The sequence below is a fragment of the Lathamus discolor genome, chromosome 3, assembly GCF_037157495.1.
Source record: "Lathamus discolor isolate bLatDis1 chromosome 3, bLatDis1.hap1, whole genome shotgun sequence".
In the NCBI taxonomy this organism is placed as follows: domain Eukaryota; kingdom Metazoa; phylum Chordata; class Aves; order Psittaciformes; family Psittacidae; genus Lathamus; species Lathamus discolor.
The window spans coordinates 77,707,780-77,732,265 of record NC_088886.1 but is presented as its reverse complement, the minus strand read 5'-3'; the positions used below and the strand labels follow the sequence as shown (position 1 = coordinate 77,732,265).

The following is a 24,486-nucleotide window of genomic DNA, read 5'->3' as shown; positions in this document are numbered from 1 at the left end:
CATCCAGCTGACACGAAGACAGTTTTAATTGCGTTACCGAAATTGCCCAGTGATTTCAGTGGGAAATCGTACAAAGTAAAGACTGAATTGTGCTTAGTATGGAACCCAGCCATTCCCTAACCTGCAGAAAAGGGGTGATATAGTCACAGGCATACAGTTCTGGAAGTAGCTTCAGCTGATCTTTCTTATGTCTTTCTCAACTACAGTTGTCCCTTGCTGTGATTTGAATGGCGCAACCTCAGAAGCCACTTCTGAGCACACCAGCTGCATTCTGGTGCAGCCTGTTCTAGGCCCTGGTAATTCTTAGCAGTTGGAATATCTAACTTAAATCACCTTTGCTGTAAATTATATCAATTATTTCTTGTCTCAGAAATAATGGATGTGGAGAACAATTGATTATCCTTCTTTTTATAGCAACCTTTTAAACATTCCTTTTTATATCAGACGACTAGTCTCTCTTCAGTCTCCTCTTTTCCAAAGTAAGAAATTTCCACTCCTCTAAGCTCACCATGAAAGTTGTATTTTCTGAATCACGTCATCCTTGCAGCTCTCCTGTGGACTCTGCAAAGGTGGCTGCCCCTGCTTGAATGCTCTGCTGGAACATTTCTCTACTTGAAACCAGAGCAGCATCAAGCAGAGTGGGATAAGAATGTCTTATAAACATGTCAAAATAGGTTCAGGGTTGAAACAAGCACTTATTGGACTAGCCAAAATCTTGATTTATTTTTTTAAGCCCAGAATAAAATTGGGAATGAAGTTTCATCTGCATTACACATTTTATCTGCCAGTTGTCCTGTTTTGACCTTTTTTGTCCCCAGGAGGTATATAATGACAACTTCTATTGTATTAAACAGTCTGGTCCTAGTTAATCAATGAGCAAGGCTCTTGGTCTTTACTAGGCTACATGTCTGCATTTCATCCTCTAAATCATCCATTCTTTTTCTGTTTCAATGTTCAGCCACTCTGTTAATAAAACTTGTGAGAAAACTGCTTACCCTCTCTGTCAAAGGATAGCATCTTGCATGTCCCAGTATCTTGTAGGTCTGAGTTTCCTCTAAATAATTGTTCTTGCTCTGGCTTGGATTTCAATTTTAAAAAGCATTAACCCAGTATTTACTTAGCATTGGCAGCAATAGACCATTCATAGGATTTTATGTCCTGAGGGCAAATAGCTCATTCCCTTCATTGTTCATTAAAAGCAAATACTATTTGAACCCTTTGTCTATTCCCTTTAAAAAAAAAAAAAAAAAGCCTTTACTATATTGCCCACCAGCGAACATTTCATTATTTATTGTTTAATTGCTGTTTTATACTTGGCATAAAAGATGCAAGATAGGATGAGACTGCTGGAGAAATAGTTATTAATGGTGAACAGGAGAAAAAGACCCAAAACATCAGTGGTTGTGGAAATGCTGTTTCTCACTCAGCAGCGTTCGGTATCATTAGCCGTGCTAGTGAACCCTCTCAGCTGGCATGGTGAACCCTCACACCATGAAGCACTTGTAATCGTTCCTCTGTGGTGCTTCACCACAGAGAGATACCATTTTCTAACTCGTTTGTATTGTTTTGAAATGAGATCTCCGGTCTGCAGACGCGACCTCTTGAAAGGAGCTCCGTGCTTGATCATCCTCATCGTATTTAACTGGGGTTTATAGTGTCCACTTGAGTCTACTGACACAGTAGGTGAGAAAATAGAGAATTAATCTTCTATCACATTCCCTTCTGTAGAGAAAATTCCTAATTAAATATAGCAGAAAATTACTTTAAAAGTAGCAGGAAGAGAAAAAGAAAAAAAATCCTTCCTCTATTGTGGGCATGGGCAATATTAATTGAAAAAATGTAATTTATTCATGCAAAGCTTCTAGCTGCACCTCATGTCCGCAGTGATTTTCCTAAATTGGAACTAGCTTTGCCTCCAACAAGGACCCGTGTTAGGAAAATAGAAGAATGTACTATAATTACTGTTTTGCTTCTGGTTGGTTTGCTTCAGCTTTTCTGTTCATATTTATCTATGTTTCCAAATTTGAGAAAAATCCCTTGATAATTGCCTCTTCTATAAGATGATCTCACTGTGGCAGTTGTCACACACACTGAGAATTTTCCATTTTAATATTCTGGTCTATTACCCACTAAGAGCACTGATAAGATAACAGGAAATGAAAGTCCCCTTTTTAAGCATTTTTGTTTTTAAATGACAACTTTAAATGTATAACTCTATTTAGAAAGAAAAATCTGAGCGGATGGCATGATGGGTAATGAGATGTAAATGACCATTCATGCATGAAAATCAGGGCCACAGTTGAATGTATTAAGCAATGACTGATATAATCATTATTTTGGATTTTGCATCTGAAGAGGGGGGATTGCAGATATCAAGTGAATTGCGTATTTAAAGAAAACATTTGTGTGTGTGTGGAATAAAGAATGATTTAGACATTTTTGTATTAAGTATCCTGGTGTTATGCTGTTTGGACTTAAATAAGGTCAATATGTTGGGTTTGTGCTTTTCATATTATCTCTGGCTCTCACTTTGGCAGATCCTCCCTTCCCATTTGTACAGCATGCCATCGGAGTGCCAAGTTTGTAATGTCAACTCTTTACAGCTCCCTGTTAATGCTTTTATCTACAGAAAGCTGATGACTGCACATATGGGGGTAGAGCTCAGGGAAAGCCAGTCACTTGCGTTTTAAAAAGTATGCAAGAATTCACCATCATTGCGATCCCTTTGTTGCTCTCATGTGTTACACAACTGGTAACACACTGGGTGGTACAAGAAAGCTAATGCTGTGGGTCTTGTGGAGCTGCAAGATCAAGCCGGCAGCCCTCATCATGGTTTGACTTCAGTCCCTATCTCCACACATGACAGATGTGACTAGGGTCATCACTTAACTGCTAGTTTCCCTTTCAAGGGTCGGGGTGTCTGCTGCAGGGTTTAGGGCCGTGGCTGTGGGATCGCAGATCAGGAAGGTGATGGGCAGCATGCAGGCAGTGATGCTTTGTATGCCTACTCCTTCATCCTCCAGCCCGTGTGATGTTGATACTTCTGCTGCTGATGTTACAGGCACAGAAGTGGGACTGTAAGTTGGGCTGAGAGTGCAGCTGCCATTCAGTCATTGCTGTAAACTTACCAAATTCGTATGTGTAAGAGCACACACGTTCTGAGTAGTGCCTTCTAAGTGTAAGCTACAGATGCTTTGTTCTGGTGACCAAGGGTGGCCAGTGGCAGGAGGGCTGTTTGAAGCTGACCCAAAAACATGAGGGAAGTGTCTCTGGGGATTATTGTCCGGGAGGTGACAGTATAACTCTGTTCTTTGCTTCCTAGCCAGAGCTCTGCAGCCGTTCTGCTTTTAAAGTGCCTCTTTCATGACAAGGCTGCTAGTGAAGACTGAAATAGGGGAAGGATGTGGTATCGGTAGATACTAGAGACAGTGATGTTCCCTTGTCTCGTCTCATTCTGTATTATGAACTTTAAAGAAAAAAGAAAATTCCATCTTGGAGTAGGGGAAAAATAAGCTTCTGTTACACAATATCTACATTAATGGATTCCTTCTATCAAAGGCAGAAAATAGCTGTGTTGCTAAATATAATTAATGCATCTTGAGTTTGGAGAACATTAGGCTAAATGTCCATGATACATTCTCTGTCCCCTTCGGCAATAGTATATGATCAATTTTGCTACTCTGTCCTTACCTAATTATTGCTGTCGCTAATGAAGGGAAGTAGAGAAAAACATGTCTTAGTAGGTTAATAAGCCATCCAGAAAATTATATTAGCATGATCAATCCTTAATGATTATGGTTTCTCATAATATTAGATCACCTGAAAGGTGTTTTTTGTAGGAGATGGGAGGGATAGTAGATATCATTTTGTAGCCATTCTTCCAGGTGTGCTCAGTTGGGTTTTGGAGAGAAAAACACTCAAATTTTGGCTCAGGAGTCCTGACTGCTCTTGTAAACATCGATTTACCTAGTGGAGCTGGTTTATTCTATCATGGAAGCATGTGTAAGGGAAGCAAGTATGGAAGATTTTTTTGAAGGTTGAAGGTGTGCGTGTTCTGTGTTGCTTTTCATCAGTTTTTGTGAATAAGCTGGCAGTCTCAGATCAGTCTGAGCAGCTTCACTGGCATTTTCCTCCTTCTCTCTCCATGATGATACACCTGCATTTGTAATCTAGTATCTGGCTTAGTATCTGTCAGGATTTCTTCATTTGTTTGTTTTTTGTCTCATTGATGCTTCTTTAGGTACTCATGTGTGCCAGTACTGCAGCATACTCAGGATATGTTTGTGAAAGCATTCCTCTAAGAGCATGTCCAAGGTATCAAAATGAACAGCAGAGGGGAGCGATCCTCAAACATCAGACTTTTTTTCTTTTTTTTTTTTTACTTAAAGATTTCCCCAAATTAAACTGAATCACAATCCTCCCTTTTAATTTGTTAATTACACTTCTGCAATGGTAATGCAATCAGTGAATATAGCTAAAGTGTTTGTGTGTGGGAATCAATATTAATGAGAAAGAGCGTATTTGCAAAGTGTGGTACGCACCATCTCTTTGCTTTGCATCCATCTGCTTGTGTAAGGCTGCTCTAAACCAAACCCAGCTGAGCAATTCAAGGAGCCTGCGGGTCATTCACTCCCTATAGTCCCATCTATACTTTTCCATACTCAGAGAAGGTATGGAGCAGGGCACACTGCCATTTAGGCAGGAAGGCCAATATTTTGGGCAACACGACCCTCAGAGAACTCGAGCTCAGCAGCTTTGGCATCTTGACCAAGCAGAAAGTCAGGGCCGTCGCAGCCTGCCAGCCCTGAGTAACTTTGCAGGTGACAAAACTCTGAGTGAGCTCATAAAGGTTAATCACGACTAAGTGAGAATGAAATCTGGCATTTTCCTGCTGGGCTTCCAATTTTCTGTATATGCAGTGTATTGAAGCTAAGTGAGATTAAATGTTTAAAACTTTCTTGCCATATGGCTCCCCCTATATCATAAACACATCTGTAAGATTGTACTCAAAAGGGCAACATTGTTCTGGTATAAATGGATTCAAATCCATGCTTCTCTCCTGCTCGTATCAAGGCCGAGTTTGATGTGTTGCGCTCAACATGTTTGTCCCGTTAGTGGAGGTCTGGGAGGTTTTTCCCTACATAATCACAAAAAAGCACAAAAATAGATGCCTTGTTTATCCACAGAACTGGTTCGTGGAGGCTCCTTCTCCTAAATCTTTGCCACTCTCACAGAAGTGGCTGTGCTACCTGTAAACACCTTTGACTTTCTCCTTAGGCTATCAGCAGTGTTGCCAGTATTTATCATGGAGTTTGCGCAGAGGACATGACTATTCCACTACATAAACCATAAACCAAGGAGTTACATTGAACCAGTAAGGGTGCTACTGACATAATGCCTCAATCTGCCCACCAACAATGGAAATAAAAGGAAAAACATGATTCAACTTTTTTTTTTTTTCCCCATTTGTCCTGAAAGGTCATCTTACTGCTGAATATTTTCATGCAGTTAACAGATCTAGTATGGTTTTTTGTGTTTGTTGAAGAATAGGGTTATATTAAAAAAAAAAAGATAGGTTCTATGTTGCATAAATGTTGTGTCTACTCCTGTAGGACTTAGAAACTTTGCCATTTCCCTCATCTTACCTTCTAGCAAGTTCCTTAGATGCCTGCACTCGTGTGCACCCTGAGCTAACACAGGGTACCTAAGGACTGCCTAGTACAGGCTTGGGAAGGCAGAAATGCCTTTACACGTGTCAGGAGAGATGTTTTTGCAACTAGCTTTGAGCCAGATTTTCTTTATTTTTAAGTGGAAATTCTCACAAAGGAGCAAACACAGGGGTGAGCCTGATTGTACAGGTTTGGAGGATCAGCACAGCGGCGACAATTGCAGACTGGGAAGTGCTACTGCAGAAATATTAAGTTCTTCTGTGGCAGGAGATGTGGAGGGGGATTGCGGTTTACCCTTTGCATGCAGGTTGACTGCTGAGCTGGTGGAGGAAGAGGCAGGTAAAGAGCCACCTATCATGGCTCCCAACCACAAGGATGCAGCCTGGCTGGATATGGGGTTTGACTGCCAGTTTTGGCACCTGACTGCACTGTGTTCTCCTGAGACCCTATTACAGAACATGACTTTGGCACATGTCTTGTTGACTTCTTAGCTCTGGGGCAACCCCTGCTCTCAGTTACATGTGTATAACCTGCATTAGCACTGAAGAAATAAGCAAAATAAGAAGAAAGGAGAGGAGTATGCTCCACCCCTGGCAGTGTTGAGTAGGGCCTTGAGCAACCTGCTCTAGTGGAAGGTATCCCTGCCCATGACGGGGGGGTTGGAACTAGAAGGTTCATTTCCAACCCTAACCATTCTGTGATAACACAGAAGAAAAGGGGAGTGGAAGAAGAAAACAGCACTCCCTGTTGAATTCAGTGAAAGGTAGACCCAAGTCATTTTTACAGTAGAGTCACTTTACACTACCCTGATTATGTAAATGGGACATAAAGTAAATTAGACTTTCACTTGCTCTGACACTCCCTTCGATTGCCAGAGTGATTTACTGAAGCCTTAGTGTAAATTAGAACCAGGACCAGTGTCTGCGGTCCACGTTTTAGGATTTAAAACCAGCCATTTCCCAAGATAATTGTGATTCAGTCAAGACTAGGAGCAGCTTCCTAAAATTGTCTAATACCCACATTTGGGGTTCCTCAGTGGCTTAAATGGAGTGGCATATTATCTCCTCTATAGTCTGCCTAAAAGATAGATTTGATGTCTGCAAGCGAAGACATGAAAATGCTATAGGCGGAAGCTCTTATAGCCTGCCACCTATTTGATTTATGTGATAAGTGATCTCAGATGACCCTCCAAGGCACTGAACCATTAGAGAGTTATGTTGCACAGCGATAAGAAATCTTCAGAGATACCTAAATCTTCTTTTACCACTGGGAGTTTCATCTGTTCTGGAATAAAGAACATTTTTATGTATGATGTTGCTATCTTGCTAGCCATACTAATATTCAAAAGGATACACAGACTTAAATCAATAGCAAAGTGACAAAGACTAAAACTGAAGTAGTCAACAAGTGGATGCTAGACAGCTCTTTTAGGTTTTATCTTTGTTCCTTTCATTCTGTTTCTTGAAAGATGAGTAGCTGTAAGGGTTCGTATTCAAGTCTTCTGTTAATCTTTCCACCAGGTAGGAAGCTGGCAAAAGCACCCTTTCAGTGCAGAAAGCCTTTAAAAGTCACATCACCCATTTGCGGCTTCCTTATTGTAGGCTTTGTGAAACCGTGGGCTGGATGCTTCCGTATTCTTTTCACTGAATTTCTCTAAGCTCAGTGATCCAGGTTCCTCTCTGCCTAGAATGAATAAAAGTGCTTAGAACCCCAGGTGAGATGCAGATTCTTGACAGAGGTCAGGGAAAGCACAGACAGGTAATTTCTGTGGTTTATGTCCAACTGTAGCATCTTCTCCTGCAGAGGGAGGCACTGCTGACTCATATTCCTCCTACTGAACCCATATCTAATGCACTATTTGCTTGATAGAATTTGCTGTGAGAGCAATGTTACAGCATATAGTCCATATGTTCTGCCCATCAGATTATCTTTGTGTCATGTGTTTAGTGCATTAACATAAGGTATCCAGCAGTAAACTACTGTTCCAGGCAGTAGGGGATGCAGCTTCTACCCAGGCACACAAGAGGAAGAGGAGGGGCTAGAACCAGTCCCTGCTTTTCAGCAGAGCCTGAAGGTGCTGGGGCTCTTTTCAGGTCTGCTGGGGCAGCGTGTTTGGCAGTCCATAGAAGGGATCAAGAGGGTTTTGTGCCTGGCCTGCTCCCCTCCCTTCTGGCACTTAGGGACAAGCAGCTCACACTTAACTCCTTCTGAGTAACACTTGATGGCCGTTTTTCAGACAAATAAGAAAAGTGTTATGATACTGGGTACTTCCCTGCACTGTAGCTTCCCATCTCCCTTGACACAGCACTGAGGTTTAATGATCTGTGTGGCCAGGCAAGTCAACCCAAGGAAGCAATCAAACATCATCTTTTTTTATTTCTCCTAGATCGTGGAAAGTCTTCTGGTCCTTGCAATTAGGACTGCAGTGATCTCCTTTAGTAATGGTCCTGATTGGTGACCCATCGTATTGCATCCGTCCAGCAGTGGGCTTGTCCCCTTGGTTGTTTTGTTCTAGCTGTTGGGCATATTGAAATACATGAGAGCAGGGACTGATGCCACAAAAGCTTTGGCAGCACTGCAGGCATGTTTTTTACAACAAGCTGTATCTATTCCTTGAAAATTCTCCTGCAAGGAAGTGATTTCTCTTTAAAATTAAATTAATGCAAGGCAGAGATGAATAGTCCCCATGTGATATTTGGCTTTTTGCTCAAAGCTGTTTATGAGGGGAAGCTCTTGGCAGAATTAAATGAGCCTCCTCTTCCTCAAGCTGGCAAATACTGTCAACGCTGGTCATTGTACACCTTCATAAATCTGCAGTGTTGGCATCCCATATACACCAGGCAAACTTCAAATTTTGTAGGGGGACCGCACAAAGGTGCAATAATCACAGCTGTTTCATGTCAGCATTCAGGAAGCTTACAATAGGGTTTTATTCAATGAGCCATTCCTTTTGAAATGCCATTAGAGAATTTTTCTAGGAGAAACTGGCCTCAACTAATCGTATTTAATTTTTTATCAAATGCACCATGGGAGCAGCAGGGATATGCATGAGACAGAAACAAGCAAATGGTGTTTGTTTAGAATAAATAAACTTTTGAGTAAGAATTGAATCTCTTCCCTCCTGGCCACAGTTGTACAAATACAGGCAAGTCCCTACTGAAGTCTGTAGGGGGTCATGCGCTGACTTAGACCTGGATGCTCTTGAAGACGTCCGGTTGTGCAACCTGAAAGGAGAGAACTGCAGTCAGATAGATGCAAAGGAGCAGTTCAGGTCCTATGAAACTGTTCCCATCCACTTTAGCCACAATAAATGAGGTTCAGAGGGGGTGAAGGCTACAAATCTCATCAGGGGAGGCTTCCAAGCCCCTGCACTGAATGACAGGTGGAAGGGGCTTCTAAGGTTTCCAAGACATTGAGCTGTGCAAAGTAAGAGGCAGGCGGCCCATGCTTCTCTTCACAACAGTAGTACCTCGTCTGCAGAGCTGCCAGAGCTGCTCAGTGCTGGGCCCCGTGTTAGGGTAATTGCAACTGAAAATTTTGGAAATGGAAGAAGCCAAAAGCGAATGGGAAGGAAGGCATGACAGGAAGCAAGACAGGAGGTAAAGAGAAAGATTGAGCTAGAGAAAGCAGCAGCTCTTACTAATACTGTGAAACAGTTTTTGTACTAGTTATTTATTTAACTCAGGGCACTTCCAAGACACTGTTTTCTTGCACTTGTTAGACTGTATTCAGGGCAGGATCAGAGCCTTCAGCACAAGGTGCTGGAAGCTCAGCACAGGGTCTTGCAGGAGAGTGGGCTGTTTCAGAAACAGAATTAGGTTTTAAAAATTATAAAGTTATAATTTCTGGTATTATTTATGACTCTCACAAACTTTTTCTCCACAGCCCTAAAGCTTAGACATACCTTCCAAACACATATATGTAGAAGCTGAGATCTTTATATGTTGAAACATGTATACATAGCAACTGAGATCCTTACACATTGAGATACTTATATGATATATAAAGCCACTGGTTGTGATTTTAAGGAAAAATACAACACGAGAGTCACAGTAGAAGTACGGAAGACACTGCAAATTGGGTCTGACTGACATCAAAACAGCGCCAGGCTGCAGCTACATGGTCTTTAGCGAGAAGATAAGAGCACATTTTATCAGCAGTATATGAGCTTATTGGATACATCTAGTTCATCCCCAAAACCCCTGGCAGGTATTTGCATCACACTGAATTTAACCTTTTCCAGCACTTGGTGGAGAATGGCAGCATGGAGGTACCCCAGATGGGACCTGAAGCAGTACAAACTCTGGAAAGGTGGTATAGGTTCCTGTGCAGCCAGCTCAGGTACGGCACAATGTTCATGCTGTCTAAGTAACCTGCTCAGTGATAGCAGAAAGGTGGTTTCAAGGGCTGGCCTATGGTGGTGTGGAGAAACAGATCAAAAGCCCATTGGCACGAAGCAGAATATTTAAGGTCTGCTTAAGAAGTTCCAAGTCAGGTCGAGCTGGGCAGAGACACTCTTTGCTTTTGTTGTGTGATAGGTAATTTCCCCAGCATGTTTGTGTCTGTGAGAGAGAACAAATTTGTATTTATTGAGATGGAGCCGTGCAGCAGGAGTAAAGCAGAACAAGGCATATCAGAGTTTGGATTCATCACCGGTACGGCAGGCCATTCTCTTTTCATTTTGACCTTAATGCTGTTCTGAGCCTCTGCCAGGCTTCAAAAGCAGAGTCATTCGTGAGCCGACCTCCTGTTTCACACCCTTCATTTTTCTCACTTTGTAGGTTTTGACTGAGCTAATGCTTCCAGGAAAAAAAGAAGACTTATTGATTAGAGATAAGTCACTTGCAGCATCTAGGCTTTTATTAGTCGAGTTTGTGAGTTGCTTTAGCCATTTGGTAGAGGTGCAGGTAGTGTTTGTTCTAACACACTTAGTAAATTCTCTTGGTTTCTCTGCCCTGGTTTCTCAGAGCTTTATCACTTCGTCTACTTTCCTTGTCACCTGCCCAGAGCACTCCTGTTGGGACTGAAGCATGTGGTGAGATCACCTCAGCTGCTCAGAAGAGCATTCTTCTCCTAATTTTAATTTGCACTTCGTCTTTCATTCCAAAATGGCCATTAGCCCTCATCTTGACATGATCTGTGTTATTGCCTAGATTTTTATAGCTAAAACCAAGTGTTAGGATGAGCTAGGGCAAGCTTTATTTTTCTTTCAACAATAGTAAAGATGTCCCACCGTAAGGAGTCAAGTCAGATTGTGTCTACATCAGGAGGACAGTTTAGGACTTAGGACTTCTGGTTTTCTTCTGATATTGCAGGAGATAAGCACAGAGTCAGAACAATTTACTGGTGATACTTTCAGTCTGTTTTTTCATCTGTGGAAACAAAGAAAACGTCTTGAAAATGGTTTCTTTCCCGTGGGACTTGCAAGCAGTACAGATTCTTGAAACCACAGCTATCTGATGCGAGCACATTGAGGAGGCCAGAAAAGGACCAAATGATTAAAACAGGAGCTGTTGTGGTTACCACAGCCCATTGACTCTGTAAATTGTGTGTGGTGTCTTCCTCAGCTAAAGAATTTATATTGCTTAGGAGATAGAGGTAGTCCCTGAAGTGACTTTCAGATAGTGTTAGTGACCTTCTAACCCATGTTAGCACATTTTCTTGAACTCTGGAAGCTGCTAATCTTGCTAATACAAATAGGAACTTCCAGTTTAATATCTCAGTTGCATGGTGGGCTTCAGTGATTAGCTTCCTTGAAGCCCTACTATGTTCCTACAAGGTTTTTGTGTTAAAACTCAACAGTTACTAATATGATAACTACATAATGTGCATGAGAAAAAAAAAAAAGAGACTTGTGCTCTTTTTATTTTTAGAAGAGGAATCCAGAAACTAGATTATTTTTGCTAACACTTTTCTTCTTAGTTGGGATATGAAATCAAGTGCAAATCAGCAAGTGCAGCAAGGAGAATAAAAAAAAGGAAAAAGAGACACCTTAGAAAATGAACATTCACTAGACCTCAAGGTAAAAACCAGCAGGAAATGTTGGGAAAATAACTGTTTCTAAGATGTTTGGATTTATCAAAGCACTTATCTGCACAGCATGGAGAAAACAAGTCCTGTGTGTCAGCCCTGGGTGTGGGTGCATATGCCAGCGTGTATGTTTGTGTAGGGAGAGAAAAAACACCTCAAGGAAATGTAAAGATAATATTATCTGCGGTTATTATCTGAAAACAGAGAGGGAGAGAGATAAACAGCTGTCTTCTTTTAATCGAGACTGCTGCATGCTTGGACATTTAAGGGCAACGTGCACATTGACTATAGATCGCTGGATGCAGAGCTTCTTCAGAGAAATATGAAGGATTGACCTATTATTTTCTAGTAGAAATTATGAATTGCATTGTGCCTTAGTATGGATGGTCTTATCTAAATCAGTTACTTCAACATGCTGAACCTTTCAAATGCTTTCCTTTAATGATGGAAGTAGCTATTTTACTGGGCTTGTGATGTGGAACCATGTGAAGCCCCTGATCACACCACACTTGCTGAAATGTTATAAGGAGGAAAAAAATAGGGCATATGCTTTTAATTAAAAGGAAATGCAAGGGAAGTGATTTGCAGAATAATGAAATAAAGAAATTTTAGCTCTTTTCCATATACTCTCACCCTCCTGAAGTGGAGTGATTGTCATATTCCTGGTAGGTGAGAAATGCTTGGCTGTTGTAAGAAGTCTTCTGCCCATAGGTCCCATTGTCCTTTGCATATAGTCGTTCATTACATGTTGTGCCTAATATCTTAACCACTGGAAGCCCCCTGTCCAGATTGGCTGTCAAAGTTATCTTCTTAGTAGAAAAGATTTCTATATTTAAAATGTAAATGAAACTTAGTGAAAAACACAGGGCTGGATGCAGCTGCAGAGGAATGGGGAGGAACTGTACAGTAGCAGGAGCCTCACAGTGCTTCTGAGGTCAGGATCACACAGGCGGTACGTGGAGATCGTAATGGTGTGAGGACATGGCACTTGGACACCTTGTCCACCCTCATACACATTCACCTCTTATAAAATGTGAGCCTAAAGAGTTCCTCAGTCATTTAAGGAAGCATCAAAAACACAGCTCAGAGCCTCCTTGCAAAGCCTGACAATGCAGTAGAACAAAAATCCAGCATACGTTTTCTGAATTTCCCCTTTGGTTTTTTGGATGTGAATTTTATGGATATAAAGGTGAGAAAACTTGTACAAAGAGGTCAAAACCCTCTTTCCTTTTAGGATAGTCAGAATGCTTATCATAGGTGAATTGTTTTCAACGTAACATAGTTTAAATTCAAGCATGACAAGAAATTGCTGCAGCGTAGCACATACCTAAATATACAGGCATCCCTGCCTGTGGCAGGGTGTTGGAACTAGGTGATCTTTAAGGTCCCTTCCAAGACATTCTATGATTCCATACCAGCTCTTCCTCTGAAGAAGGCTCAGGAAAAAACTTCTTAGACAAACTGTCTACCTTAGGTATTTCTGTAGTCTGTATCACTGTAGTATCTAAGCATATAATAATCTTTTAATATACTTGTTTGCATATTCTATGATGTTGGTAGAAAATGGTATTATTCCCATTTTACACAGTGGGAAACATGACAGAGGTTAAATAACTTGTCCAGGGTAAGAAAGCAAGTTTGTTGAAAAACAGGCATTAGGACGTTCTAGGGACAAAAGCCCTTTCTCCTTGAACAGCTTTATGAAAGCTTAGGACTCTTTCAGTTTCGTTAGTAACAAAAGCAGCCTATTCAAAGCCTTAACTAACTGGCTGACCAGTAACACTGGGGTAAATGGTCCCATGCAGGGGATATACAACATCAGGCAGGTGATTTGTCCCAGTAATGTCACTGGGGCTACTGAGACACTTCTGCGTGTCTACCAGCGTTAGTAGGTTGGACCCAAATGTGCTATAAGCCTGCACCACAGTGCTGACTCCAGGTGAAGGAGGAATGAAAGGATGATACTGCAGAGGCTGTTTATGCAGATAGCAACATCAGTTAGAGCCAACTGATACTTAAAGTCTGGTTGGTTTAATTATTCTGTAACTGGCAGAAGGATATAGCTAGGTACAGTGTCTTGCTAGAAAGCAACATCTTTCAAAAGATATCAAAAAGTGCTTATATACTTCAATACAAATGAGGGTGATATTTCTTTTGGATCTCTTAACAACCCCTTCTCTTGGTGCCTACCTTAGTGGTCTCTTTCTCTTTTCTCGTCTGTTGATATTTTTTTGCAGTCCTCTTAAACCCATATTTCTATTTTCTTCTTAGTGCCCTCATGTTTTTGACTTGAGGGCCAGATACAAACCTTACACAACTGCAGACATAGGCATTGACTTTCCTGGGTTTCAGATTTAACCTATGCTGGAGATCATCCCCTCCTCTGGACAGCACTAAATCTTCCCTGCCAGAGATAACTAGTCCTTGGGGCTCATAGCTGTGCTTCTGAAAAGAAAAATGTTTTGCTTTGGAATGGGCTAGATTGCACCACACAGCAGGTGATTTCAAAGCACTTTCGAGGAAAGCATCCCCTTGGGGTCCATCTCAAGGCCTTCACTGGTACAGGACATAAGGCAGAGTGCGATGCTATCACTATACCTCCATTATTTTCCCAAAGAACAAAGCAGTGAGGCTTAATGGTGACAGAATCTTCCCAAGCTGCTGAATGGGTCACTGTTTAAGTGGAATAGGAAGAAGAAGGCTCTTTCTCCAGTTTCCTTTCTAACTCTATAATATATTCAGGGAATTTATCACAGACCAGCATAGAAATCTCTGTGTTGGTCCCACTCAGAAACACTGTCTGTTGGCCAGCCATCAACTTTGTGAGCAAGGCATTAAGCTGATGCAGTGAAGAGATTTTTCTAGAGAAAAGTGCTTTGCTACCGTGCTGTCTTTACTAATGTATATTTTTCTGCTTTCCATCAAACAGTCAATGAAGGCTCAGGTGAAACCAATCAAAAAGAGACATCGACCTGTGACATTTGCCAGTTTGGGGCAGAGTGTGACGAAGATGCAGAGGATGTTTGGTACAGTAATTTGGTCTATTCTTCTATTTTAATGAATGTTGTATTATCTGAAGGTACCGTGGTTTAGAAAGCCTTACAAATATTAACTATTCAATTTTCTGCACCCAGAGATTCATCACCAAGTGATCGAGGTGGTTATTACCCTGAAAAAATGTATAAACCAGTCTGTTTTACAGTTTTGGAACATGAAGTCTAGAAACAGAGCTATCCATTTTGTTGCTGTTATAACTTATGTTATTCCATCTGGGCTTTTACAGCTTTATACTTTGGTAAAAATAGAATTGAGAAAAATAATTGACCTAAAGCTTTTCCGGTTAAAAAGTATCATTAGTATTATGATCATGTTAATTCATGTATGGCATTAGAAGTGCTAGGAAATCTGTCTTGCTTTTTTCCTAGTTGCTGGAGTTGACGACCTAAGCCTCAAATGTTTGAAATAATTAGAGTGTACATTTAGACATTTTCTCAATGGAAATCGGTTTAGTTTGTATTCTATAAAAATAGTTTCAAAAGTGTTCAGGGTTGGTTTTATTTTTTATTATTTTAAACCTTAACCACATAAGCTGAAAGGAACTAATTCTATCTATTCAGAATATTTTTTTTTTCATTTTACCGAGAAACTATGCAAACATGGAAATTAAGCCAACTTCAAACTAATAATTTCATTATGATTTTGGAATAGCCAGTAGATGAAAAAAGCCACCATTCACAGAGCTGTACTTCTAACACTGCCTTAATGCCAAGCCTCATATTTCTATCTAAGGAATTTATACACATTTTGAGAGACAACAAAATAATCATGCAAATGTTAGAGCTGTCGTTTGAATGATGTGTCTTCTGAAGATGTGGCGTGGTAGTAGCTAAAGGATGGATATAGAGGCTGGACAGTGTGATGTCAGTAAAGCAGCATTGCCAAACTCTAACTTGGATGGTACAAATGGAGCAGAGAGGAGTCAATGAATGAATGAACGGTGAACATGATAATTGTTGGGCAGCTGATCCCATCCAGGCAAGAAACCCATGCACTGTTAGTCAGGCATGAAATCATGAACATTTCTGCTAGTAGGTGAAGAAGCTTAGGAATATGGTCATGGTCATCCATTTGTGCACATCTTGGTTTAGTCTTGCCAGGAATTTAATAACCTCTGATTCTAGCATTTAAAAAACACCAAGTAAACAGACCACAAAAGCCTTGCTCTGGCTCCAGTCATCAAAAGAAATAGTGGTGTTGAACAGGAGCAAGATGCATCATGGTTATAAGGTTTGCAGTAACGTAATGAGATTTGTGTGGAAGAAATGCTCAGTGTTGACTTTGCTTAAGAAAATTACCGCAGGTGTCAGGTTTTTCATCATCTTCTTGACTGGTTGTCCTTGGTAGTTTTGGTGGTGCCGTGTAGAAACAAAACCATGGTAAAATTAATATATCAAAATTCACAGTCTAGTGCTCATGTTTTCATAATTAAGAGCAATTCCAAATTGGAAGGCAGAAGAGAGGGGCAAGGAATAAAATTAGCTGCAAGATAACATTATTAATCATAAGCACTGAGTAGCAGTGTTTATTTTTTTCCAGAAATAGCTTGGTAAAAAACCCTGATCCAACTTACCCCAATAATGTTCCCACTGCAGCTTTTGCACTATCTAATTCCTCCCTTCTGAAACAACTTGGCTTATATGGAACAGCGTAATGACTGCAGGAGCTGAAGTTCTCAATCTTTATTGACAGGCGGTCTTCCTGCAGGGGAAGAGGCTTCTCAGGGCAGGAAGCAGGGAAGGGCATTTACTAGGAAGATGCTACTAGGCAGACTGTTAAAAGGCAGGAAAGCAGATTTCCAGCCAGAAGTACAAAGACCATGTAAAGCCTGTTAGAGGTCTGCTTTGAAGTAAACGACTTCATATGCCGTAACAGAGCCCTAATTTCCTGTCCCTGCCCCCTGATTAGTCTTGGATAAACGTCTTTCTAAAAAAATGAGCCTTCTGGGTGTTAGCTCTTTGTTATTCTTATTTCTAGAATAAAAGCAGGCTATGTATGGAGGTCCTAGATCCCTTTTTCAATATACATTAATTGAATTTCCATGTTTGGCACCAGATAGACATATTCCCCCACTCCCCCTGCCAAGATTTGTTGCGCAGAAAATATCCATAGATTAAGTGGGAAAAGACATTTTGGTTTATTATTTGATCGCTATTGTTTTGTGGACCAAATTTCAGATGTAAGCAGGGCTCCTATAGGCATCTCACCTGACTGATGAGGTTTGTGTAATCCAAAAGGAGTCAGTGGTTCCTGGTTTCTGTAGGACCTGTTGGTATGGGATGTCAAGCCCAGACCCAGCCAGTAGCGGTGTCCCCTGTCAAGCAGGATGAGTTTGAGAGTGCAGAGTCAGTGCCTGATCCATTCCAGGTAAAAGGGATGCAATTTGGTATCTGAGCCAGGCAGCAGAGAGCTGGAGATGGGAGGCTGGCTGTTCGCCTAATATTTCTAGGGTGCCAGAGTAGATCAGAGAAGAGAGCACAGGTGTGATAGCAGATGTGGTTGGGCTGCTGATGATTTAAAGCGACAATTAACATTATTCTGCATTGCCACAGTCTGTTACTTTGCAGTCCCTTGTCTCTGGTTTAACTCTTTCTTTTTTCTTTCTTTGTTTCTTTATCTCTGTTATTCATTGCCAGTTGTCACTCAGCTGAATTGTGCTATTGTACTGTGTCACCAGGATTTTAAAATCTTTTTATTTGTGTAAAACCATTCTGTTAATGGCTAGACTCCCGGGATTCAGGGCGGGGGGGGGGGGGGGGGGGGCACATGGAATTCTACTCAAAGGGGTAAGATATGCGTGTAAATGTTTTCTGGAAAGTATGAAGAAAAGGCAGAAAAAAACCCACTGTAATAACAGGGTTTCCACACCATGGTAAAGCACACATGTATTATTATCCTATGCTGCAGTCTAATATCACGAGAGTGAATGCAATTTGGCATTCCATTACTGAATCTCTTTCTCTAGGTTAAAAACAAAGACTGTTCAGTTGAAAGTCTTTAACATCTTGCTACTTTAATACGTGAAAGCTTCTTGTCACTTAGAGGATCGTGTATTACTGGCATTATTCCCACCTTTAATGCATTTTGCACCAGTGGGTTTCATGAATATTTAAAGCAGGGCAGTGGCTATGCTCTTTAGCACGGGATTGCAATCTATTGGTAAATCAGACATTTGGTGTTGCTTACTTTGGGTTTTATTTCTGAGCTGGCTAAGGAATAATTGATTTTTTAAGATAGGGCTACTCAACACCCCGAGAGATACACTTAAAAGGAAATGAAAAATGAAGCGTGACATTCTGAACCATGGTGTATTTCTAAGATCTTCCAGAAAGCATCTATGAAATACTCACTCACTGTATATAAATAGTACTCACCAAATGGAGTGCCTGCTCATCTACTGAAGTGGCTTAGTGTCAGTGCATAACCACGTCAGAAACCTGCATTCCAGTATTAATCCCCTCCTTATGGGCCACTGAGGAAATAAGAGCACTCTACACTGGACAGACCACGGTTTGGATAGATACTGGGCAGCTATTTCAGAGGTCCACAATGTGTCCAAGTAAGTAGAAGAAGATAAATAATAGGAAAAACTCTTTTGTTGAATTTCCTGTTGGAAAATACCAACAATAGAGAAGACAGGAGTATTTTCTTAAACAAGATTAAAGCCTGCAAACCTCTGACTTGTACAGTTAATCAAAGTCAAAATGATGAATCAGGGTTAAATATGCATGCCTTTCCTTTGAATTTCAATATCAGCAGGTCAGCCAGCAGCAGTCCCAAAGTGCAGCATTGCCCAGAATGAAATGCAGTTTGCTAGCTATAAGACAGACACACAGAGATGTATGATGTGCTTGGGAAAGAGTGCTTTCCCTGCAGCCTGGCATTGCCTAAGGAAGTGAGGATGCCATCTCTGCAGATTGCTCCTCTGCCTTCCTCTTCCTCCCAAGTGGAGGCTGCAGGTAGAAAAGGGAGGCAATGGTATCCCTGGCAGGAGGGGCCTGACCTTGAAATGGGCCACTCAGGGTGTTGCACCCATGATAAAAAGGGGCTGAAATACCCCTGCTGCTTCCTGCATCTTGTCCCCACATGACCCAAGGACTCCTTCTTAGCTGAGGAGAGAGTTTTGTGCTCTGCCATAGGCAGCATGCTTGTGGTAGGCAACTTTTCTCCGTCCTTACAAGCCTGGCCCATGCTGGAGGAGCCTTTTCCGTTTCTTGCAAATGGGCAAGGATCCCACCAGGCAGGTTCAGCTCAGTAGAAGATGCTGAAGACACTCTGTGGGGGCACTGTGTCCTTGACGACCCAAAGCTCAGACCTTGGAGGTAGGCATCCAGGCCTGAATAAAGGAGCTTGGCATGTTCAGTGTCTAGATCAGTGGGTGAAGGAAGGAGCACCGGTCTCAGGCGTGCTGTGCAGCTGTGTGGTATTCCCAAGAGAGGTGGCAGAATAATTACAGCAGGCCCCTTGTGTCCTGCTCTTCTTTCCGCATGGCTGGGACAATAAACTACACTTACCCACAGCACATGCACACACATAAAATGTATTAAGAAGATGAACTGTTTCAGTCCTTTGTTTCATATTTCGCTGCTAATCACTGATATATGTAGTTTGGGTAAATGCTCCTATAAGGCAAGTGAACAGTCTGAAACACATGAGGATGGGTGAAACTGCTTTCTCATGCAAATAAGAGGCACTGTACATGGGAGATATTTGTGCAAATCATGCAGCTGCCATCTGCAGCGACCCCTACAATCAATATTGCTCTAGCAATCAATATTTATCTTTATTATAGTATAGAAAGAAAACATATAAAAGAAACTAATGATTTTGCCAGTTTCTCAATCCACCCAGCAATTAGGTCAGTCAGCTTTGGGTCCCTTCCCCCTTCCATCAGTTGCTCTCAACCAGAGCATCTGCAAATAAGATGCTGTACTACTACAAAGTACTAAAAGGTAGTTTGAAAGCTCACATACATTACACGGGTATTGGCTGCTTCATGTTCAGCAATGTGTATAATAACTATCTGTGACCTACTTGTTCCAGATGCAGAAACAAAGAGCTCCTTTAACATCTGCAGTGTCCTGAGCATTATACAGTAGATATATTGCCATTTTCTGCTGGTTTCCTTTCTCTTCACTCATGACTACTTGTAATGTCTAAACATACTCATTGGGCTTGTGGTGCAAATAAGCTCAGAAATGTAATCAAATAATTAAAAACCCCCACAATCTTGCAATTTCTGCTTAACTTCAGATCATACCTATGGCATGAAGTGAAGCTCCTACTGCATAAATGTTCATGTAGTGCTTAGTAGTCATGTCTAATAACAGTCCAGGCAGGGGTTTACAGTGGAAAGTATAGGCACTGCAGCACGCAAGCTCTGCACTGCGCAACCAAGCATCTTACACCCTCCTTCTTACACTCGTGTCATTTATATTAGCCCCATCCTTGTAACAGATAACTCCAGTGCTTGCCCAGAAATTAGCTCAGTTCTTGTTCTGTGAATTGTTAATGTATCGTTTGGTACGTGTTCTGTGGTTCAAAGGTTTTGGAATAAAGAGAAAGCAGCTGACATCCAGTGTCACTGTTGTGATGCCGTGTTGCAATACCTGTAGAGATACCATGAAGCGGGTTAAGAGTCAGCACTACTGTAAAAAAAGTAGCCTGAGCAATTGGAAATTGGTCCATGAAGGATTTGCAATGAAAGACAAAACATCAGGAATGTTAGGAAACACAATATGACACCTACCTATGTGTTATATTTTAATTATTAAGCCTGCCCTGAGAAGGGGTGGCTTTTACAAGAGGGCGGTCAGCCAGATCTGCTGCCTGGGGTGTGGAAGGTGAATATGAGAACATGAACCTTGCTATGTTCCTTCGTTTGTGCTGTGGAAGGAAAGGCCATGTGAGCTGGAATGAAAGTGGGAAAACTAGCAAAATACAAATTTCTAGCTTGAATTGCTGCCCACAGCACAAATAAGAACAAAGCTGCAGAGGTTCCAGCTTAAGTGACAGTTTGAGGCTTATCAGCAGCCATTGTCTAGACATCGTGTAAAAGTCAAAAAATACAGTCCACAGGTGAGCATTTCATGAACGCCACAGCTCCTATCACGTTTCTCACTGGTAAGCTGCTGAGAGATTGTAGGACTCTTTCAGTGCACAATTTCAACTGAAAACTAGCCCAGAGGAAAAAGTGGTTTTGTCCACAACCATAGTCAAAGGAAGATCCCTACTGACTTGTAAAAGACCTTAAGTCAAGCCAAAACTATGTGTTCTTCTTTTTCAGCAATGAGTCTGCAGAAAGAGCAGGGGAAGGGAAGGGTTTCTCTAAGAAACACTATGGCCCAGTCCTCCAAAGTAGGAAGCAGGAATGAGCACCTTGTTCTTCTAAACTGAATGCACTACTAGTGGCTTGGCTAGAAAGTTGGGAAAATCGTGGCTTTCTTGGACATCTGGTGAAACTTCTTACTCTACATACATTATACTTGGTTTTAGTTAAAAACAGTTTTTTTCCCCAGTTGGGTAAGTTTCACAGACTCACTTTACCATCTTTGAGCCTTCATCCTGTGCCAAAACAGCCTATTTAATTTTGAAGTGAGACTGATTCCTGACTCCCTTAGGGTGATGGTTTGGAGGAGTTGACCTTTCCATCCATAGAGTCAATGAAATCCTTCAGAGGCTCATGTTCGTTTGAGAAAGTTCTGCCTTTCCAGATTCTCAGGATTTATTTTCTTAATAACATTCTTAAAAAAAAAAAAAATGGTTTTAACATAACCCAAGATTGTCTGGAGTTACTTATATTTCATAGTGTTTTATTGCCAATACACTTTGGAACAGTCTGGTAAATAATTCAGCCTACACAAAGAAATTGGCAATATTTTCTCTATACATCGAGGAAGTCTGTCATATACACTATATATCACAGCTCTAAATGTTCTCAGATAAATGCAAACCCACATTGTGTTCCGTCTGTACTACTCACCCAAGCAGGTCTTTTAGGGACCCTGTACAACAAATCCATCTTATCCAAAACCTAGGATCCCTAATGTTTGGTTTTGTAATAAACCAGGCATTTGTTATCTTCTGCAATTACAGCAAAACTTGCTCTGTGTCCGGAGGATAATACCCTACACAGTCATAAAGCTTATAGATTTTTTTCCCTTGTGCTCCTCTTTTCAGATGCTGATCCAGACTTGGGGTTTGGTTTCAGAAGGTGAACTTCCAGCTTGTGGAAGTCAATGAAAGTTATTCCACTTACTTCAGTGAAACTAAAGTTCTTTCCCTGCATCATAGCTGTGCAGTAACGTCACAGTAGCCAGCGGAGCCTTTGGCTGGTGGAAGGGAGAATAGACTCTGTTGGAGTGTAAATGCACAGTCGTTCATGGAGTGCAAAGGAATAACTTGGAAATTGTGATGCTAAAAGCAGAATTTGGCCTACTGACTGCTTCAGTTGCTTCAGAGGAAATATTGATTTGTGAAAACCCAAAAATAACTTCTGAGATTTTGAGGTGGGGGGGGGGGGGGGAGGGTGTCTTATCCTGATGCCAAGCTCCTGTAGGAGAAAGCACAAATTCTGCTAAAATTTAAGGGGAGGAAGGATTGTAAGGCATGCAGAGCTGTCATTTGTCTTCGCAAATTAGTCACATCATCAGTCTGTCAACATTAGAGGGTTGTTGGGTTTTTCTTTTTAAAGTAGCAGTAATTTAAATGTGTGTCTCAAAATGGCCTGATTTTCCTGTTAGGTTTCCATGGCTGAGATTCCTATGCCTAGGTTCAGCACGTGGTGTGTGGATGAGAGGCATGAAGACATAGAAGGGTGGGTGGTCATGGCAGAGAAGGCTGGAAGGATGGGCCGGGAAAGGATAGAGGACTGTGGAAGCAGGGAGAAAACCTATAGCTGACTGGCAGCTGGTCCAGTTTGCTGTTTGCTGGGCAGTGGGGAAGAGCTGCAGTGGCTGCACATGTGCTGGGGCTTGAGGGGATTTTGGGGACAGTACCTGACAGCAGCAAGGAAATGGTCCTCACCTGCCTTCCTTCTGCATGGCTTGGAGGCTAAAATGGCACACCCAGGATGGAGCAGGTGAATTGGACACCTACCTGTATGGACAGCTGGAGGATGTGTGAGGTAGCGGCTTGGCTGGCATCGAGGTGGTGTGACTGTGGACTCTGTTAGTGTCGACCTGTGCATGTTATAATGGTGCACAATGTGTGGCTGGGCATTGTGTGAGACATCCACAGCATCCCTCTGTATGTTCAGGAAACATCCATAGACCACATATACACATGACAGCACGTCAGAGAGCATGTTGTGTGTGCAGTTTAACAGGGGAGGAAATGAACCCAGGGATTTAGGGTTTTTATTCCTCTGCCACCAGCTGTGAGTGGATTTCAGCCCTAAGTAGGAAAATGTAGCGGCATTCTGAGCACACACCTTTATTTGCATTTGAAGGAATGGCTTCAGGACTGTTCTGTGCTCTTGCTGTAATACAGGGTGTTATAAAGATCATGTCCCACTCCTGACGCTTTGTGGGAGGTGCAGGTACTCCAACTGGAAGCCACCACTCCGTTGTGTACCACCATGGATGGGAGAGGCCGGCTCACCAGCCTGTGAAAGTGCACATAAGGGATAATATGATAATGCACAGCAGATATTAATGTGCATTGACACACAATCATCTGCGTACATCAGGGCATTACAGCATGAAAGAGCAAGTGCAGAGACCTTGGAGAGCAACACGCTTTTGCACCTTTTTCTCCCTCGATTTTGTTTCCCCTTTTTGTTATTTAAAAATAAGATTTCCTTCTCCCTGGCCCCCCATTTAGCAAAAGTCATGCCCTAGTAGTAAACAGAGCAGTGCCTTCATGACGGCCTATTTATTCGCAATAAAAAGCTGATTGGCCTAATGCACAATCAAGAAAGGAGTGACATTTATTGCTTCAGTTTTATGATGCTGTGAACTGAGCAAGATTTGGAGCCTTACAGTGCCTTCAGGGGGCAGGAGATCACCAGCAATGAATTGTATTTATACCTTTTCCAATTTCCTACTAACATTTTAGCAATAAATAGACTGTGTTGTTATTGAGTTTTATGTAAGTGTGTTTACGAAAGCAGGAATACAACTTTGTAGCTCAGAATTACATGTGTTGGCTAAATAGATCAACAGAGAGAATAACTATGTAAAGCACTGGGAAAGCACTTTCCAATTTATTATCAAATGTCTTAATAGAATGCTTCATGTCTTCCATCCTACTTTATGTTAACTATTAAATTAAAACTGCATCCATTGCAGAAGGTCGGAAGCTCCTTCACACACTCGTGTTGGAACATCAAGGCCACGATTTGTTCACACGTCTAAGCCATTAAAAATACATCCCATGCATTAAATATGAGCCTGAGGAAAACTCAATAGAAGCTGACGCGCAGGGCTGACCTCAGCTCTCGCAGCCTGTGCGGGGTGGCAGGTGTCCCTTCCCTACGGCATCCATCTCCTGCTCTGAGCCTTTCCCATGAGCAAGTCACAGCTAAAAGCCTGTGTGAGATGTGTGCAGACATACAGACTTAATTGCTGTGTCAGCCTGTCCATTTTGTAATGAAGCTCTCTCACGTGAAGAAGCCTGGGTGCCCCAGGGATGCCCGTCCTTGTGGTGCATCCCTTTGCAGGTGGATTCCACTGCTCTGTGTCCCAGACGGTTATTCTCATCTCATTAGTTTGCTGGCAAGGACATGTCA

At 41.8% G+C, this 24,486-nt stretch overlaps 1 protein-coding gene across 1 annotated transcript in view; it reads left to right on the top strand.

Moving 5' to 3' along the window:
- TMEFF2 (transmembrane protein with EGF like and two follistatin like domains 2) overlaps nt 1–24,486 on the top strand; it is a 127,801-nt gene that overhangs the window by 59,574 nt on the left and 43,741 nt on the right. The window contains exon 5 of the mRNA XM_065669950.1: nt 14,629–14,725. Within this exon, the coding sequence (XP_065526022.1) occupies nt 14,629–14,725 (97 nt within the window). The remainder of the gene's footprint in view (nt 1–14,628; nt 14,726–24,486) is intronic.